The sequence below is a fragment of the Camellia sinensis genome, chromosome 14 (genome assembly GCF_055761805.1).
Source record: "Camellia sinensis isolate YWXY chromosome 14, ASM5576180v1, whole genome shotgun sequence".
Classification (NCBI taxonomy): domain Eukaryota; kingdom Viridiplantae; phylum Streptophyta; class Magnoliopsida; order Ericales; family Theaceae; genus Camellia; species Camellia sinensis.
Window position 1 is genome coordinate 24,751,007 of NC_138974.1, and position 19,477 is coordinate 24,770,483.

The 19,477-nt window shown below is 36.7% G+C and overlaps 1 protein-coding gene across 1 annotated transcript in view; it reads left to right on the forward strand.

Annotated features, from left to right (window-relative positions):
* Positions 1-18,967, forward strand: part of LOC114256477 (beta-glucosidase 12) — a 33,309-nt gene extending 14,342 nt beyond the window's left edge. Inside the window, exons 6-13 of the mRNA XM_028196135.2 lie at positions 183-270; positions 17,111-17,366; positions 17,529-17,644; positions 17,748-17,965; positions 18,050-18,081; positions 18,181-18,283; positions 18,412-18,520; positions 18,642-18,967. Of these exons, the coding sequence (XP_028051936.2) occupies positions 183-270; positions 17,111-17,366; positions 17,529-17,644; positions 17,748-17,965; positions 18,050-18,081; positions 18,181-18,283; positions 18,412-18,520; positions 18,642-18,819 (1,100 nt within the window). The 3' untranslated portion in view covers positions 18,820-18,967. The remainder of the gene's footprint in view (positions 1-182; positions 271-17,110; positions 17,367-17,528; positions 17,645-17,747; positions 17,966-18,049; positions 18,082-18,180; positions 18,284-18,411; positions 18,521-18,641) is intronic.
* Positions 18,968-19,477: the final 510 nt, after the last annotated feature.

A 19,477-nucleotide genomic window follows, 5' to 3' on the forward strand; every position in this document is an offset into this window, starting at 1 on the left:
TAGAGTTTTTATAAAATTCTTGACCAAATTGATCTAGTAATAGCAGTTTTAAAATTATAATTCACAATGATGATATTTTTTTTTTCGTTTTATTATTGAATTTATGACCTGAATTTGCCACATTATTTGTATGAGATTATTATCCTCAAAATTATCTTATGTTATTATGTTGACATTTGTAGGTATAAAGCCATTTGTCACCCTATTCCATTGGGATACTCCCCAAGCACTGGAAGATGAGTATGGTGGTTTCTTAAGTCAAAAGATTGTGTAAGGAACTATAGTGATTCACGTTTTTATCTAGCCAAAATTTTATCATATCAAAGTCACCTTATTATTGGTTTGAAATAGGGGTCACCAATGGACGGTCAGGCTTACCCACCTCATAATTATTGAGTTCACGTCTCAAATATTAATGAGTTTTTCAAGTTTTAATTAGTCAATAAATTAGTACGGATCAGATTTATTTACAAAAATTAAAATCATATCTCACTTGTAAGTCCAAATCTTACAAGCCAACGTCAAACTGAATTGGATTATACATTTTTATTAGATTTGTGTTATTAAGTTCTACACATTTTTTTTTAAAAAAATAATTCATATGATCAAATTAATTAATACTATTAAAACAATCAAATTAAAGAATAAATTCATCAAATTAACAAATTATGATAATATTATATATAAAAAGTTGAGAGTTAGAAAGATATTACCGATCACTGTCAAATTTAATTTTAACAAATTGTGATTTGTATATATATATTTTTTAAGTACAATTTATAAGGGTAATATATAAAGGCTTCTTTTTTTTTTCTTTTTTTTTTCCCTCTTAAAAATAGAGCAGTATTGATTTTAATGGATTAAAATTAAATTTAACAGTGTTATTTTTTGAATAATATTATTTATTTATTTTTTTGGATGGGATAATTTGAGTTGGGTTGATGGGATGGTCAGACTGGATATATCCATGTGGGCTTATACGGGTCGGGTTCATGGGCGGGCTTGGATTTCAAACCTTTATTCAAAGCCCTAAATCATCTTCTATGAGATGAGACGGGCTGAAAAGTCAAATGGATTGAGATGGGCCATAGGACGAGTTGGGTAATACTAAATTTTTTGCTCGCGAGTCATTTAATGACAAACTAAATTGATGGTTTATAATGAATATAAAATTAATTAAGTTAACTCATTTGGCCACCCAGTACACTTATATTTGGAAGGTTAGGTCAATCTTGCATTTAGTGAAGATTAATATGTTTCTCCTATTATAGGGCTCATTGTTTTATTTATTTATTTATTCTTTACTATGGGTTCTTTTTGAAGAGAAAAGAGAAAGAGAGAAAAACTAAAAAGATATTATTTAACAAAAATGAATCCAACCTTTCTCTACAAGAGCAGGTCTCTAGATTTATATACATAGCAGTATAATTGTCTTAACAATCTAACAAATAGTTGTTAAGAGGGTTTTCTAACATACACATCTTTTTGACTAAGATGCACTTAACTACTCTTAACCTACACACACTATAAAGCTATGGCACAACTACTACTGTTGAGACTTAGAAGACGTAGACAACAAGTCCTTGGGCTGCTGCTATTGCTTAGACTTAGACTTTGCAGACTTAGACCTGTCTGCATTGTCACTGTTGGAAAGTATGGCATTGACACTGGAGAGTGAGCTACTGCTTTTGTTATCAGCCCCCCTCAAGCTGAAAAGAGGAAGATCAACTAGGAGCTTGGATTTGAGGAAAAAAAATCTGCTAATAGAGAGAGCTTTAGTGAACACATCACCAATCTGATCTGAAGAGGCAACATGCTGAATAAGAAGTTGTTTAGCAGACACCTTTTCTCTGACAAAATGATAATCATAACAAAAGCAGCAGCTCACTCTCTAGTGTCAATGCTATGCTTTCCAACAGTGACAATGTAGACAGGTCTAAGTCTGCCAAGTCTAAGTCTAAGCAACAACAGTAGCCCAAGGACTTGTGGTCTACGTCTGCTAAGTCTCAGCAACAGTAGCTGTGCCAGAGCTCTATACTATGTGTAGGTTAAGAGTAGTTTAGTGCATCTTAGTCAAAGAGGTGTGTATGTTAGAAAACCCTCTTAACAACTATTTGTTAGATTGTTAAGACGATTATACTGTTGTGTATATAAATCTAGAGATCTACTCTTGTAAAGATAAGTTGGATTCATTTTTGTTAAATAATATCTTTTCAATTTTTCTCTCTCTTTCTCTTTTCCCTTCATGGTATCAGAGCTCTGAAGCTTTCACGAGCAACAATGGTGATTCAAACTGAGAAGCCATCATTGCCTTCGAATGTTCTTCTACTTGTTTCCAATCTTCACTCTTTGATTACAGTCAAACTCAAAGATTCAAATTATTCAATTTGGAGAAGCCAGATTCAAATTTTTTTTGAAGCAACTAAGTTGTTTGGCTCTCTTGATGGATCTACAGTATGTCCATCTGCTACAACTAACGATTCTAGCAGCAACTTGATCTCTAATCTTGAGTTTCTGTAATGGAAGTTGATCGATTCTTGTCTTCTCAGTTGCATAATTGCAACTCTTACTCCTTTTATTTTTTCTTTCATTCTTCACCTGAAGCATTGCCGAGATGTTTGGTCTGCTCTTGAGAAAATATTTACATCACTTTCTCGTTCTCATATTCATTAGATCAAGAATCGATTGAGTACTACTTCAAAGAAATCCAAATCTATGGAAACCTATCTTCAAGGAATTAAAGATCTTGTTGAAGAATTTGCTTTGGCATCATCTCCAATCTGTGATCAAGATTTAATTCTTCTGGTACTCAATGGCTTACCTGATGAGTATAATGCCTTTAAGACCACCATTCGAGCCAAATCAGAGGTGTTTACAATGGATGAAGTCTATTCTCTCTTGTGTTCTGAAGCTGTACATGTCGAAAATGGTCACAAACATGGCACTTCTAAGCTCACTGTTGCTTTCTCTGCTAATACTAGTTCTCATTCCACCACAGACAATACTCCAGCTGCTTCACCTGTTCTGTCTGATCAGAATCAGCAGTATTTTGGTCAATCTTCCTCTCGTAATTTCTCTTTTCAAAACAGAGGAGGTAATAGATCTCAAGGCTATTAGTCCAGAGGTGGTAGGTACAGTAACCAAAGAGGCAGAAGATGAGGCAGACCTCAAAGCTATGGCTTGATCTGTCAAATCTGTGGAATAGGAAATTACTCTGCCTTAGAGTGTAGACATCGAATGAATACCTCATTTCAACCTGTGTTTCCTTCTTATACCATGGGACCTTCATAAATGCCTTCTTTTAATCCTAGAGCATTTTTTGCTCATACTTCTTTTCTTGCTATGTCCACACCTATGCAGTCTTCTTCAACACCATGGTATGTTGATTCTACTGCTACTTCACATCTTACAAATGATATGAACAACCTTCATCTTTATCATCCTTACCAAGGACAAGATCAAGTAATGATTGGTGATGGCAATACTCTTCCAATTCATAACTCTAGCATTGGTATATTTTCCTTTCATTCTTTTCAATTTAGGATTAATAATCTTCTTCATGTACCACAAATATCATCCAAATTGTTATTTGTTCATCAGCTTACTTCTGATAATAATTGTAGCATTACTTTTGACAATGAGTCCTTGTGATTCAGGACAAGCTCACTAGCAAGGTACTATGTAGAGGACATCATCACAATGGCCTCTACTAGTTTCCTTCTTCTTTATTTTCTCCTAAAGCTTTTTCTGGTATTAGTTCTCTTGCTACTATTTGGCATAAGAGACTAGGGCATCCTTCTTCTGCTGTGTTTCATACCATTGCAAATAAAAGTGCCTTGTCTCTTAGTCATAAGGATTGTAAAACTTTTTGTCATTCTTGCTATGTGTCTAAGAGTTACAGACTTCCTTTTGTACTCTCATCTAATAAAACTCATGCTCCTCTTACTCTAATTTACTCAGATGTTTGGGGCCCTTTCACTAAAGTGCTTGCTTCCTTTACTTACTATGTTGTTTTTATTGATGATTTTAGTCATTTTACCTGGCTTTATCCTCTTTCTTATAAAAATGAAGTATATTCTAAGTTCTTAAAATTTAAATCCTATGCTGAAAATCAGTTTTCAACCTCTCTTAAAATTTTAAGAACTGATGGGAGAGGAGAATATACTAGTGGTCAATTTGAGGATTTTCTCAAATTTTCTGGAATTGTTCATTAGCTTAGTTGTCCTCATATTCCATCTCAAAATAGAGTTGCTGAGAGAAAGCAAAGACATCTTATTGAGACAACAATTACATTACTTGATCAATCATCAGTGCCTCTAAAATTCTGGTTTAAGGCTCATGTTACTACTGTTTATCTGATAAATAGAATGCATTCTCTTCAATTGGATAATCTTAGTCCCTATGAGGTTTTGTTTCAGATGGTTCTAGATTATGATTTTCTCAAAATGTTTGGTTGCAAATGTTATCCATGGTTAAAGCCTTATACTTCTCACAAATTGCAACCAAGATCCAAGGCTTTTGTATTCATTGGTTACCATCCAAGCTACAAGGGATATAGATGTTTAGATCCTAGTTCTGGTATAGTTTACATCTCTCGACATGTTGTGGTTGATGAATCTTCTTTTCCCTTTGCTTGTTTTGATTCTTCTTCACCACCTCTTCTCTCTTCCAAATTTGCTATTAAGTCATTCTTTTGGGGTACTACTTCTACTTTGTCTTCTTCTCAGATTCCTATCTCTTCCTCTTTTGTTTTCACTTCAGCTTCAACTTCTTCTCATGTTTCTTTTCCATTTTCTCATACACCAAATCATTCTGATTCTGCTTCAGTTCTTATTCCTACCTCTTTACCTTCTGCTTCCAGTCCTGTCGAAAATAATTCTGGATTTATCTCCTCTCCTTTATCTTCTTCTCTACCTGGTATTAATCTTACTATTCCTGTTCTTCCTCCTCCTTCTTCTCACTCTCTCAATTCTCATTCTATGCTCACTCAAAGCAAGATAGCTATCTCTTCCCAAGTTGGTTTGCTTGCTACTTTTCTTGACACTGAGCCTCAAACCTATAAAGCTGCTCTACTGTGTCCTTATTGGCAATCAATCTATGCTTGGAGAATTTCAGGCTCTTCAAACTCAGAAGGCTTTGACTCTTGCTTCTCCTTCTACTCATCAACATGTTGTTGGTTGTAAATAGGTCTTTCGAATAAAAAAGAATTCAGATGGCTCTATTGCTAGGTACAAATCCAGACTAGTTGCCAAGGGTTATCTTCAAGAGGCTGGTGTTGATTTCAAAGATACCTTTAGCCCTGTAGCCAAGCAACCAACCATCAGAGTTTTCCTTTGTGTTTCTCTTCATTTCCATTGGTCTATTAAGTAGTTGGATGTATCTAATTCCTTTCTTCATGGAAAGCTTGAAGAAGAGGTTTTTATGAATCATCCACTTGGTTTTGAGGATCCTCAATTTCCTATTCATGTGTGTAGATTAAACAAGGCTCTTTATGGTCTTAAACAAGCTCCCAAAGCTTGGTTTTCTACTTTTTCCTCTTTTCTACTTTCACTAGGCTTTATTACTAGTCATTGTGATAATTCCTTGTTTGTTCAAACTACTGCTACCGCTCTTACTTATCTCTTGGTCTATGTTGATGATATTCTTGTCATTGGTAACTCTTCTTCTTATATCCAGTCTTTAATCTCTGAGCTTCATTATATTTTTTTCTCTCGAAGATCTGGGTTCTCTCTCTTTCTTTTTGGGTATTTCAGTTATAGCTTCTTTTTATGGGTTATTCTTATCCCAGTCTCACTATACTTCTAAGCTGCTTCAGCAAGGAGGCATGACTGGTTGAAAACTTGCTCCTTTTCCTCTTAGTCTTTATTCTTCTTCTATCTCTTCATTCTCTTCCCCAACTTTTTCCAATCCTTCTCTCTATAGAAGTCTTGTTGGTGGCTTGCAATATTTGACCATCACTCGCCCAGATTTGGCCTTTGCTGTGAATCAGGCTTGTTAACACATGCAAACTCCTTCTCAAGATGATTTTGCAAAGGTTAAAAGCCTGCTCAGATTTATTCAAGGGACCCTTCATCATGGTTTGCATTTTTCTTCCAGTTCCTTTGATCTTCATGTTTTTTTCAGATGCTGATTGAGCTACTAGTCCTTGTGATAGAAGATCTACTTCTAGCTTCTGTCTTAATCTAGGTTCAAATATGGTTTCTTGGACTGTTAAGAAGCTGCCCACTGTGGCTAGGTCCTCTACTGAAGCTTAATACAGGTCCATGGCTCAAGCTGCAGTTGAGGTATCTTGGCTTCAGATGTTGCTTCATGATATGCATATCTTTTTATCTATTCCTGTGCTTTGGTGTGATAATTTGTCTGCAGTATCTTTGGCCTCCAATCCTATATTTTGTGCCTGAACAAAACATATAGAAATTGATTATTATTTTGTCAGAGAAAAGGTGTCTGCTAAATAACTTCTCATTCGGCATGTTTCCTCTTCATATCAGATTGCTGATGTGTTCACTAAAGCTCTCCCTATTAGCAGATTTCTTTTCCTCAAATCCAAGCTTCTAGTTGATCTTCCTCCTTTCAGCTTGAGGGGGCTGATAACAAAAGCAGCAGCTCAGTCTCTAGTGTCAATGCCATGCTTCCCAACAATGACAATGCAAACAGGTCTAAGTCTACCAAGTCTAAGTCTAAGAAACAGCAGCAGCCCAAGGACTTGTGGTCTACGTCTGCTAAGTCTCAATAGTAGCAGCTGTGCTAGAGCTCTATAGTGTGTGTAGGTTAAGAGTAGTTTTTTCATCTTAGTCAAAGAGGTGTGTATGTTAGAAAACCCTCTTAACAACTATTTGTTAGATTGTTAAGACAATTATACTGCTGTGTATATAAATCTAGAGATCTGCTCTTGTAAAGATAGGTTGGATTCATTTTTGTTAAATAATATCTTTTTAGTTTTTCTCTCTCTTTTTCTTTTCTCTTCATCACACCAAAGCACAAGAATAGAGAAAGAGATATGTATATCATGAAGCAACATCTGAAGCTAAGATAACTCAGCTGCAGCTTGAGCCATGGACTTGTATTCAGCTTCAGTAGATGACCTAGCCGCAGTGGGCTGCTTCTTAGCAGTCCAAAAAACCAGATTAGAACCCAGAAAAAGACAAAAGCTAGAAGTAGATCTTCTATCACAAGGATTACCAGCCCAATCAGCATCTAAAATAACATAAAGATCAAAGGAACTAGAAGAAAAATGCAAACCATGATGAAGGGTCCCTTGAACAAATCTGAGCAGGTGTTTAACTTTAGCAAAATCATCTTGAGAAGGAGTTTGCATGTGTTGACAAGCCTGATTCACAGCAAAGGCCAAATCTGGGCGAGTGATGGTCAAATATTGCAAGCCACCAACCAGACTTCTATGGAGAGAAGGATTGGAAAAAGCTGGGGAAGAGAATGAAGAGATAGAAGAAGAGGAAGGAAGACTAAGAGAAGAAGGAGCATGTTTATAATCAATCATGCTTGCTTACTGTAGACGCGCCCGTGGGCCTCATGCTACAGTTCGGACTCAAATGTCACGGTTCTGAATCTAATCCTGCAAAGTGCAATGCGAGACGGATAAATCACCAAAGAGTCCAAATCTGGCAAATTATTTTGGAAAACTCATTTTTTTAGAAAGAAGTGCCAAACATGGACTGCTTTGCCAGATGCAGAGTTGCCACCTAAATATTTTATTTTTGGGAAAATTTAGGAAGCCCTGACTCGTGCCTAAGGCCACGTGTCCGTCATCACCAAAGTTGCCTCGGCTCGGGAACTTGGGTACGATTGGGGAAGGTCAGCTATGAGCACCCTCGCTCGCCCGATCAAAGATCGAACACTACTAAACATGATATCTTATTTTTGAAAACACATGCGCTCTTATTCTCGTTAATTAGCCAATCTTACTATATGATGTGCACAGCAAAATAAGTATAGACTAGATCGCCTAATTTGGAACAAAGCATTACATATCCGTTTGTTTGGAAAATGGCTTGGAGTTTGCTACTCGTAAGTAGGCTAAAATACGAATTTGATGAATTGTTCCAATTCAAGTAATCCAACCTTCACTCACAGGCATTCAGGCAGTTATATCACATAAGCAGTTAGTCTCATGGCAGCACTCACACTCATGCAAGACGCTAAAGCATAAACACTTACAGTGTACTCCAAGCCAAAATAGAAACTAGTTAGTAATCAATGCATGATCCTAGTTCATGTTAAGATGGCTAATGCAACACATGTGAGAATGTAATTAAAATAGGCTCGGCTATTCTAGAATGGCATATGAAATGCAATAATTGATACATGTATTCAACTTGGAATCGAATTACAATGCAATTAGTATGATGCGCCGAGCCCGGTGCATGCAAAATAGATGAATGTATGCAAACATGCAAAGCATAAGGATGCTAGACAGATGAATGGATGCAAACATGCAAAGTATAAGTATGCTAATTGAAACATGACCTAAAACTAACCAACAAAAGCAGGTAAGTAAAAGGGAGAAAGAAATGGAGGTTGGAAGACATGCACACACGCACATACACTTATTACAAAATTGGCCCTCTCGACGGAGGATCCGAATAAATAATACATGTCAGCTAATTAACTAACTAACAAGCTAATTAATTATTACAAAACCGAATAAATAACTAGCTAAAACTAATTATTACAAAACTTAATTAATTAACAAATTAATTAATTACAAAATGAAGAACAACAAATAAAGCTGCTCCAGCTCTGTTCACAGAAGTAGAAGGGTATGCATGCTCGCATTCGGTTTCTCGCCTCGAAATGCTCTCCGGTTGCTCTTTAGAGGCTCTGTTTGCAGGGTGTCCTGAAGGAATTCCTGCTGAACCTTACCAAAAACATGCTGGGGAGTGCATCAATGGCCTGCCGGCCATGGGGAGCCACTGTTGACCAAAAATTAAGGGGGTGCTGGCCAACAACAAGGCACTGTCGGCCATCTACAAGGCACTGCCGGCCACTGATGTGCTGGGATACCAAGCTGCAGTAGAGCACAAAATAGAGAAAATGGAGGGTCTCCCAAGGGTATGTACGCACTATGCCACCCCATATCACCTCAAAACATCAAGGGGGAGGGCATAGTTAGATCCACGACCATCAGTCACGCATCCCGATGCATGGTGGTCAAAGATCTAACTTGTGCAAATCAATGTGAAATGAATGCACAAATAAACACATAAGTGCCTAGAACTCTATCATGGATAATCAAGAGCGTCGGCGGCTGAGAATTGAGACACGTTTCATCACTTGAAGTATGAAACGTTCCTCGTTTCTCGTGCCCGGATTAATACTTAACCCAAACAACAATGCAACACAAGCGTGGCAAACATGCGATATGACTTAAGCATGCAAACATGCAATGCAATAACTCAAGCATGCAACATATATATGAGCATGATGCAATGCGACTGACATGCAATAGGCATGCAATCCTAAACATGCAAACATGAATAGCATGCAACAACATGCACGACAAGCATGCAACAACATGCAAAGATGGACTTAAACTAAAATGGATAGCTCTCGAATAGGCCCAAATCAGTGGCCATCAGACCAAAACAAAGGCACCAAAAGACGAGGCATGTAAGCATACAAGCTAAGCCATAAACTAGGCAACAATGCACGACACTCAAAGACACTCAAAGCATGATTGAAGTGGGAATATGACAATGCTACATGCTCTGAAATGAAACATTAAATGATGCCAAATCATCTAAATAGCTTAAACATAGCATGCATGAAGCATCAAAACACAAAGCTAGCAAGGCCAATTATGCTACAGCTATACAAAGCACGAAGGATATGGCAAGGGCAATCCAAAACAGTCCTAGTACATGTTAATATAAGACTAAAACATGCATGGAAGTAAGCCAAAACAAGCTAGCATGGTGAGCATGGGGCATGATGCATACAAGGCAAATAAGGTGTATTACACTACACCTATTAAGACCAAGCATGGGATGACTCAACCGACAAAAATTAGAGTTACAACATGGCATAATAACTCCAAAAATGCACTGATATGATGAGCCAAAGGCTTAGGCTTAATGGCATGCACAAAAGTTCATTCTTGAGGCATAAAGAACAAAGCCTCCAAGGCATTAAAAGCATGTCAAATGCAAGTGTATGACTACATTTTATGGACTGAAATAACATTTAGAATGATGGCAAAGCATGCAAACATCATATGTATGGCATGGTAGGGGCCTCAAAACCCAAGACTAGCTAAAGCATTTACACTATAGCTATACAAAGCATGAGTGATATGGCCATGGCAGCCCAAAACAGTCTAAAAACCGCCTAAGATAAGAACAAAATCATGCTGGAGCAAAGCCAAAATATGCTAGGATGATGAGTCAAAACATCATGCACATAAAGTTACTAAGCAAGATTTGTTCTACAAGTACATGGAGCATGCAAAAGATGACCAAACCGGCTATGGACAGAGTCATGACATAGCAAAACATCACCAAAAACATGCTGAAATAGACTCAACATAAGCTAGGCAAACATGCTACTTTGAGGAGCCACAAATGGGATTACATTACACATACAAGATGCATGCAAAAAGTGACCAAACCAGCCATGGACAGACTTAAGGCTGGTCCTAAAAGTCACAAAAAAGTGCCTGAACTAGGCCTTAAAAGCATAGAGATGCAAGCTCCTTTGGAAGGCCAATAATGCAAGCAAACAAAAACAAAAAGAGAGGGGGTCACCCCTCTGATTTGAGGCCTCAAAACCACATGCCTACCACTGAAAATCTACTAGATTTCAGTGGTTAGAAGGCCAAACCAAGGCTAGCTCGGAGGCCTTAAGGCATGGCTCAAAACAAGGCCAAACAAGGCAAACTAGAGGGTTGAAGACCCTTAACAGCAAAAAGACCTTAAACAACCACCAAAAGCACTTAAATAAAAGACTTTTTTTTAGTTGAAAGCAAGGCCTAAAACAATATGCAAGGATGGCCAAAATGAGGTACACAAAAGTGCTAAAAATGGGAAAATACTTACCCTTGAAGATCAATTTCGAAACCAGTAACTTCAGGGGGTAAAGCCTCACTTTCAGAGCTCAAGTAACCCTCCCAAGAACCTCAGTCCAATGGTGGTGGTGTATCTTTAAGTGTTGTAGTGTAAAAGTGCAAGGAAAATGGACTTCAAGGCACAAATCAACAACAATATATATATATAGAGATATTTCTTCTCCAAAAATGCTCAACCTCTCTTAAGGAGAGAGGCTCTCTCCTTATATAGAAGGAAAACAATGCAAAGCTTCTTCAAGAAGCTTAGCAAGAGCTTCATCCCTCCATACACGTGTATGGAGGGGAGATAAAAGGATTTTAGCTGGCTCAAAAGATCTGGAGTGAAACCTGCTGAGACAGGGGTTCTGCCGGCCATCATCAGTGGCCGGCAGTGGCTCATTTATGGCCGGCAGGCTCAATCAATGGTAGGCAGCAACGAAGTGGGGGCCGGCATGGCAAAAAGGTGGCTGGCAGTGCACCAAGAAACACATTTTGAAAGGACCAAGTCATGGTCCAAGAATAGGGTAGAAAAGATACAGGGTCTGGAAAGCTCGAACCTGTGACGTTCTGCCATGAAAGTCGAATACCCGATGAGCAATCGAACTTGTGGCTGGATGTACCCGCAAGCATAACCGAGTCTTGAGGACGGTAAAAAATGGCGTGTCTACACTTACTAAAGGAACTTAGAAACATAGTGAGTTTGGGATAAGAAAAACCCAAAAGAAGAAGCTATAACTGAAATAGCCAAAAAGAAAGAGAGAGAGAACTTAGGTCTTTGAGAGAAAAAATAGGATGGAGCTGAGAGATTAAGGACTGAATATGAGAAGAAGAGCTACCAGTGACAAGAATATCATCAACATAGACCAAGGGATAAGTAATAGTGGTAGCAGTAGTTTGAACAAACAAGGAATTGTCACAATGACTAGTAACAAAGCTTAGTGAAAGCAGAAAAGAGGAAAAAGTAGAAAGCCAAGCTCTGGGAGCTTGTTTAAGACCATAAAGAGCCTTGTTTAATCTACACACATGAGTAGGAAATTGAGGATCTTCAAAACCAAGTGGTTGATTCATAAAAACCTTTTCTTTAAGCTTTCCATGAAGAAAGGCATTAGATACATCCAACTGCTTAATAGACCAATGGAAATGAAGAGCAACACAAAGGAAAAGTCTGATGGTTGGTTGCTTGGCTATAGGGCTAAAGGTATCTAAGAAATTAACACCAGCCTCTTGAAGATAACCCTTGGCAACTAGTCTGGATTTGTACTTAGCAATAAAGCCATCTAAATTCTTTTTGATTCGAAAGACCCATTTACAACCAACAACGTGCTGATGAGCAGGAGGAGAAACAAGAGTCCATGTCTTTTAAGTTTGAAAAGCCTGAAATTCTTCAAGCATAGATTGATGCCAACGAGGACACAGTAGAGCATCTTTATAGGTTCGAGGCTCAGTGTCAAGAAAAGTAGCAAGCATATCAACTTGGGAAGAGACGAATGTCTTACTTCGAGTGGCATAAGATGAGAATTGAGAGAGTGAGAAGAAGGAGGAGGATGAATAAGAATAGTAAGATTAATACTAGGTGGAGAAGAAGATAAAGAAGAGGAGATAAATCCATAATTATTTTCGACAGGACTGGAAGCAGAAGGTAAAGAGGTAGGAACAAGAATTGAAGCAGAATTAGAATGATTTGGTGTATGAGAAGATGGAAAATAAACATGAGGTCAATCTGAAGCTGAAACCGAAGAGGAAGAGATAGGGATCTGAGAAGAAGACAAAGTAGAAGTAGTACCCCAAAAGAATGACTTAATAGCAGGTTTGGAGGAGAGAAGAGGTGGTGAAGAAGAATCAGAACAAGCAAAAGGAAAAGAAGATTCATCAAACACAACGTGTCGAGAGATGTAGATTATACCAAAACTAGGATCCAAACATCAATATCGCTTGTAGCTTGGATGGTAACCAATGAATACATAAGCCTTGGATCTTGGTTGCAATTTGTGAGAAGTATAAGGCTTTAACCATGGATAACATTTGTGGCCAAAATTTTTGAGAAAATCATAATCTGGTACCATCTTAAACAAAACCTCATAGGGACTGAGATTATTCAATTGAGGAGAATGCATTCTATTTATCGGATAAGCAGCAGTAGTAAGTGCCTTAAACCAAAATTTTAGAGGCACTGATGATTGATCAAGCAGTGTAATTGTTGTCTCAATAAGATGTCTATGCTTTCTCTCAACAACTCCATTTTGAGATAGAGTATAAGGACAACTAAGTTGATGAACAATTCCAGAAGATTTGAGAAAATCCTCAAATTGCCCACTAGTATATTCTCCTCCCTCATCAGTTCTTAAAATTTTAAGAGAGGTTGAAAACTGATTTTCAGCATAGGATTTAAATTCTAAAAACTTAGAATATACTTCACTTTTATAAGAAAGAGGATAGAGCCAGGTAAAATGACTAAAATCATTAATAAAAACAATATAGTAAGTAAAGAAAGCATGTACTTTAGTGAAAGGCTCCCAAACATCTGAGTGAATTAGAGTAAGAGGAGCATGAGTTTTATTAGATGAGAGTACAAAAGGAAGTCTATGACTTTTAGACATACAGTAAGAATGACAAAAAGTATTACAATCCTTATGACTAAGAGACAAGCCACTTTTATTTGCAATGGTATAAAACACAGTAGAAGAAGGATGCCTTAGTCTCTTATGCCAAATAGTAGCAAGAGAACTAGTACCAGAAAAAGTTTTAGGAGAAAATAAAGAAGAAGGAAACTAGCAGAGTCCATTGTGATGATGTCCTCTACATAGTACCTTGTTGGTGAGCTTGTCCTGAATCACAAAGGACTCATTGTCAAAAGTAATGCTACAATTATTATCAGAAGTAAGCTGATGAACAAATAACAAATTAGATGATATTTGTGGTACATGAAGAAGATTATTAAGCCTAAATTGAAAAGAATAAGAGGACAATATACCAGTGCCAGAGTTTTGAATTGGACGAGTATTGCTATCACCAATCATTACTTGATCTTGTCCTTGGTAAGGTTGATAAAGATGAAGGTTGTTCAGATCATTTGTAAGATGTGAAGTAGTAGCAGAATCAACATACCGTGGTGCTGAAGAAGACTGCATAGATGTGGACATAGCAGAAAAATGAGCATGAGCAGAAAAGGCTCTAGGATTAAAGGAAGGCATTTGTGAAGGTCCCATGGTATAAGAAGGAAACACAAGTTGAAATGAGGTATTCAATCGATGTTTACACTCTAAGGCAGGGTGATTTTCTTTTTCACAGATTTGACAGATCAAGCCATAGCTCTGAGGTCTACCTCATCTTTTGCCTCTTTGGTTATTGTACCTACCACATCTAGACTGATAGCCTTGAGATCTATTACCTCCTCTATTTAGAAAAGAGAAATTATGAGAGGAAGATTGACCAAAATACTGCTGATTCTGATCAGACAGAACATGTGAAGCAGCTGGAGCATTGTCTGTGGTGGAATGAGAACCCGTATTAGCAAAGAAAGCAACAGTGAGCTCAAAAGTGCCATGCTTGTGACCATTTTTGAAATGTATAGCTTCAGAACACAAGAGAGAACATAGTTCATCCAATGTAAGCACCTCTGATTTGGCTCGATGGTGGTTTTAAAGGCATTATACTCATCAGGTAAGCTATTCAGTACCAGAAGAATTAAATCTTCATCACAGATTGGAGATGATGCCAAAACAAGTTGTTCAATAAGATCTTTAATTTCTTGAAGATAGGTTTCCATAGATTTGGATTTCTTTGAAGTAGCACTCAATTGATTCTTGATCTGATGAATATGAGAACAAGAAATTGATGTAAATCTTTTCTCAAGAGCAGACCAAACATCTTGGCAATGCTTCAGGTGAAGAATGGAAGAAAAAATAGAAGGAGTAAGAGTTACAATTATGCAACTGAGAAGACAAGAATCGATCAACTTCCATTGCAGAAACTCAGGATTGGAGACCGAGTTGCTGCTAGAATCGCTAGTTGTAGTAGATGGACATACTGTAGATCCATCAAGAAAACCAAACAACTCAGTTGCTTCAAAGAAATTTTGAATCTGGCTTCTCTAAATTGAATAATTTGAAGCTTCAAGTTTGATTGTAATCAAATAGTTAAGACTGGAAACAAGTAGAATAACATTTGAAGGCAATGATGGCTTCTCAATTTGAATCACTATTGTTGCTCGTGAGAGCTTCAGAGCTCTGATACCATGATGAGAAAAGAGAAAGAGAGAGAAAAATTGAAAAGATATTATTTAACAAAAATGAATCCAACCTTTCTTTACAAGAGCAGATCTCTAGATTTATATACATAGCAGTATAACCATCTTAACAATCTAATAAATAGTTGTTAAGAGGGTTTTCTAACATACACACCTCTTTGACTAAGATGCACTAAACTACTCTTAACCTACACACACTATAGAGCTCTAGCACAGCTGCTGCTTCTAAGACTTAGCAGACGTAGACCACAAGTCCTTGGGCTGTTGTTGTTGCTTAGACTTAGACTTGGCAGACTTAGACCTGTCTACATTGTCACTGTTGAGAAGCATGGCATTGACACTAGAGAGTGAGCTGCTGCTTTTGTTATCACTTTCTTAGGTTGATGGTTGGACTGGTGTTAGCAACAATTTAGTTCAAGTCCAATCGACAGTGATTGATCGACAGACTTGAATAAATTTCAAGTAAATACAAATAAAAATTAGGTTTTGTGGTTGAGTTCTATGTCTTAAATAGATTAAGGATTTCTTTGGAGATAATTTAAATGGAGAAGAAATGGAACAAAACAGAATAAAATATGTATTTATTCAATTAAATTGTCACTTGTTACTAGTTACAAGAACTTAAACAAGAACAAAGAAATGAAAAAAAAATACAACAGTCGACAGTGAGAAGAGAAGAGAAGTGGGGGTTGGAAAATTATTTAATCTACTCCTAAAATAGCTAATTTAAAACTACTTCTAAATAATTCTTCAGGAGTGTGATTGATAGTTGTTGATGATTGATTCACCTTTGTATCTCTCTTGACCTATTTATAAACTCAACCACATGAGAGAAATAGATAATCTAAGCCTACGATTTCCTCAACAAGCCCATGAATCCCTTAACACTATCCATATCCTATGTTTGATAGGAACCATTTTGCAGATTTCGTGCTTGATTTGATCTTGGCTCATTGATCTCACCAACTAACTTTCAAATTGCTACAATTGCTAACTTTCTAGCTCTCCATTTAACATGTCATCATGCTATGTCCTTAACACATCTGTCATGTCACGTTAGCATGCCTGTCGACAGAAATAATAATAATAAAAACAAATGTGGTCAAGATTATTTTTTGAAAATAGTTTATGATTTCCTTCGACATATCATAATCGACTTTGACCATAATTAATAGGCGACAATTGATAGAAAAATAAAATGTGACATAAACAGTTGGGTTTATTGTTTCTTTTCTGTTATGGGCTCTTTGTTGGGCTTATTTAGTTATTGGAATATGTTTATCCAAACGCAATTCTTATTATATTGTAAATGAGTTCCTATCAATTTAACAAAATAATTAAATAAATAACAATAAAATAAAAATTTACTAAATATAAAAAAAGGGCATAAATCTAAATGTTTGCGATGGTCAATATCTTTTTTTGTGTGTTTGTTTAGTTTTTTATTTTTTGTGCTTGCCAAATCGTTTATTTTAGTCAAACAACTATGACGAACAATTTAAATGCTTTATTTTCATCACAAAGCCTTGTAGGTGAATTTAATTGTCATGAAAATAAAAATAAAAATCATAAAATTTGATGGAGAATTTAGAGTATAGATGTGTCAACAACACATATATTATGGAAATTTGCTTAACATTTCTGTATGAGACATGAATTTGAATTCCATGTATGAGCATCCTATGGTAACCTAGAGATGGAACTAGTCATCGAGTTGAATGTTTGATCATCACATCTTGAAATTAAGTTGTAAGACATTTTATTATATTATTGCTGAATCTCAACATTAATGATCAACTTTACAGGGATGACTATCAAAGTTTTGCAGAACTTTGCTTTAAAGAATTTGGTGATAAGGTGAAGCATTGGATAACCTTAAATGAGCCATGGACATACAGCTTAGGTGGGTATACAGTTGGTCAATTGGCACCAGGGCGATGCTCTTCATGGCTACAATTAAATTGCACTGGCGGAGATTCAAGCACTGAGCCATATATTGTTTCACACCACCAACTTCTTGCTCATGCAGCTGCAGTAAATTTGTACAAGCAGAAGTATCAGGTTGCACATGAAACCCCTATGCAACTGCATATATATAATTCACATTATCAAAGCGTTCTTAAGCAATTTTACGTTTAAGGATAGGATATGCTAAATAAGACAAATTTTGGATACAAATATATTATTAGATGGTTGTGAATTAAATGTTTAAAATGTAAATAGGCATCTCAAAAGGGCAAGATTGGAATTACACTTATTACACAGTGGATGGTACCTTTCTCGAAAGCAAGGCACAACCATAATGCTGCATTAAGGGCCATGGATTTCACGCTTGGGTGGTAAGTGTTTTATATATGTCCTTTTTGTGGTCAATAATATTGGTATGAGTAGAGTTACCAATTTATAATATGGCCCAACTTTGTTTTTCCGTGTGTATTGCAGGTTTATGGAGCCACTAGCAACTGGTGACTATCCACGTACAATGCGAACTCTTGTGGCAAAACGGCTCCCTAAGTTCTCAAAAGAACAATCCAAGATGTTGAAAGGATCATTTGATTTTATTGGATTAAACTACTACACTGCTAATTATGCAGCATACGATCCAAACTCCAATAGTGTATTTGTCAGCTATTTGACAGATTCATGGGTTAACCTTACAAGTAAGTACATAGTCTTGTGCCATTATTAATTACACACTTAACATAGCATTGTCCTAACTAGACATGATTATTTTGTTATGCTAGCTGAGCGAAATGGTGTTCCAATTGGTGCAAAGGTAAGAAGTAGAAACTTAATCAGCTCTCCTTATCGGTTGTAACTTGCCTAAAGATGGAGATTTTCATGATCAAGTCTATAACTTCACGTGATCATGCAGGCTGCTTCAAGTTGGCTCTTTGTTTATCCAAGAGGCATTTACGATGTTCTACTCTACACGAAGAAAAAATATAACAATCCTCTTATTTACATCACTGAGAATGGTAATAATAAACTCATTAATGATTTTTCAATAGTGTCAAAAGACCATTTTTATTTAGAAATACAAAATATAAAAATTTGTAATTAGACATTAAGTTGACACTGAACATCCCTAACTTCTTGTTTATAGGGATTGATGAAGTGAATAATGCCACACTATCGCTTGAAGAAGCCCTTGTCGACAACATGAGGATACATTACTATTACCACCATCTTTCTTTCCTTCTACAAGCAATTAAGTGAGTTCCCAATGAAAATTGTTGCATTTAGAAGATCTATGAGTGCTCGAAAGTTATACCTTTAAAAATTATAAGAGAATATTGCATCTAACCTCTGTTGTTTATTGCATTCTTCATATAGGGATGGCGCTAATGTGAAAGGATATTTTGCATGGTCACTATTGGACAATTTCGAATGGGACTCAGGTTACACAGTTCGTTTTGGCATAAACTATGTAGATTTCAAAAATGGTTTGAAAAGATATCCTAAACTTTCAGCCAAATGGTTTAAGAATTTCCTCAAAAAAAGAGATATGTAACGTTCTAAGCAATCAAAGTCGAGATGTAATAATGACCAAATTTTCAATTTGGGTTTTTTATTTTTGGTGACAAGTCGTCATGACTCATTGGTGCTGGACTCTTTAGCTGAATTCTGAAAATGGAAGTGTAATGATCGGTTTGTTTCAATTTTTGCAATTGTGTCACTTTTATAATTTTAAGTTGTATTATTTTCCTTTGTGCACATGTGGTTGGCAGGAACATTTCTCGAGGTGTATGCACTTGTTTAGGCTTGAGTTGGGTGGTTGTGCTGTGGTTAGTTAGTGGTTCCTCTACCCCATCACACCCTTCACGGCCAAACCCTCAATACTTTGTTCTCCACGCTAACTCCCTTGCTCTGTCTCAAAGCTTCATGTGTCTTTTACTTCACTGCAATCATTACTACCAACCCCTTCTTTCCACTCTCAGTTTTTTGTTTCCTTTACCACATCACATCCCATATGGCTAGTTCCATTCGATGACATTCCATCTCATTGGCCACCATACTATAGCAAAAAACCAAGCCAAAGAAACCCTACGCCATTACAAAGGACATCAATAACACCCAATTGCCAAGGACTTCCCTATCGTCATCTATAACCCACCACCTCCAAACCTTAGATTGAGCTCACTCACGATGATGGATTCTTTCGGTTTTAA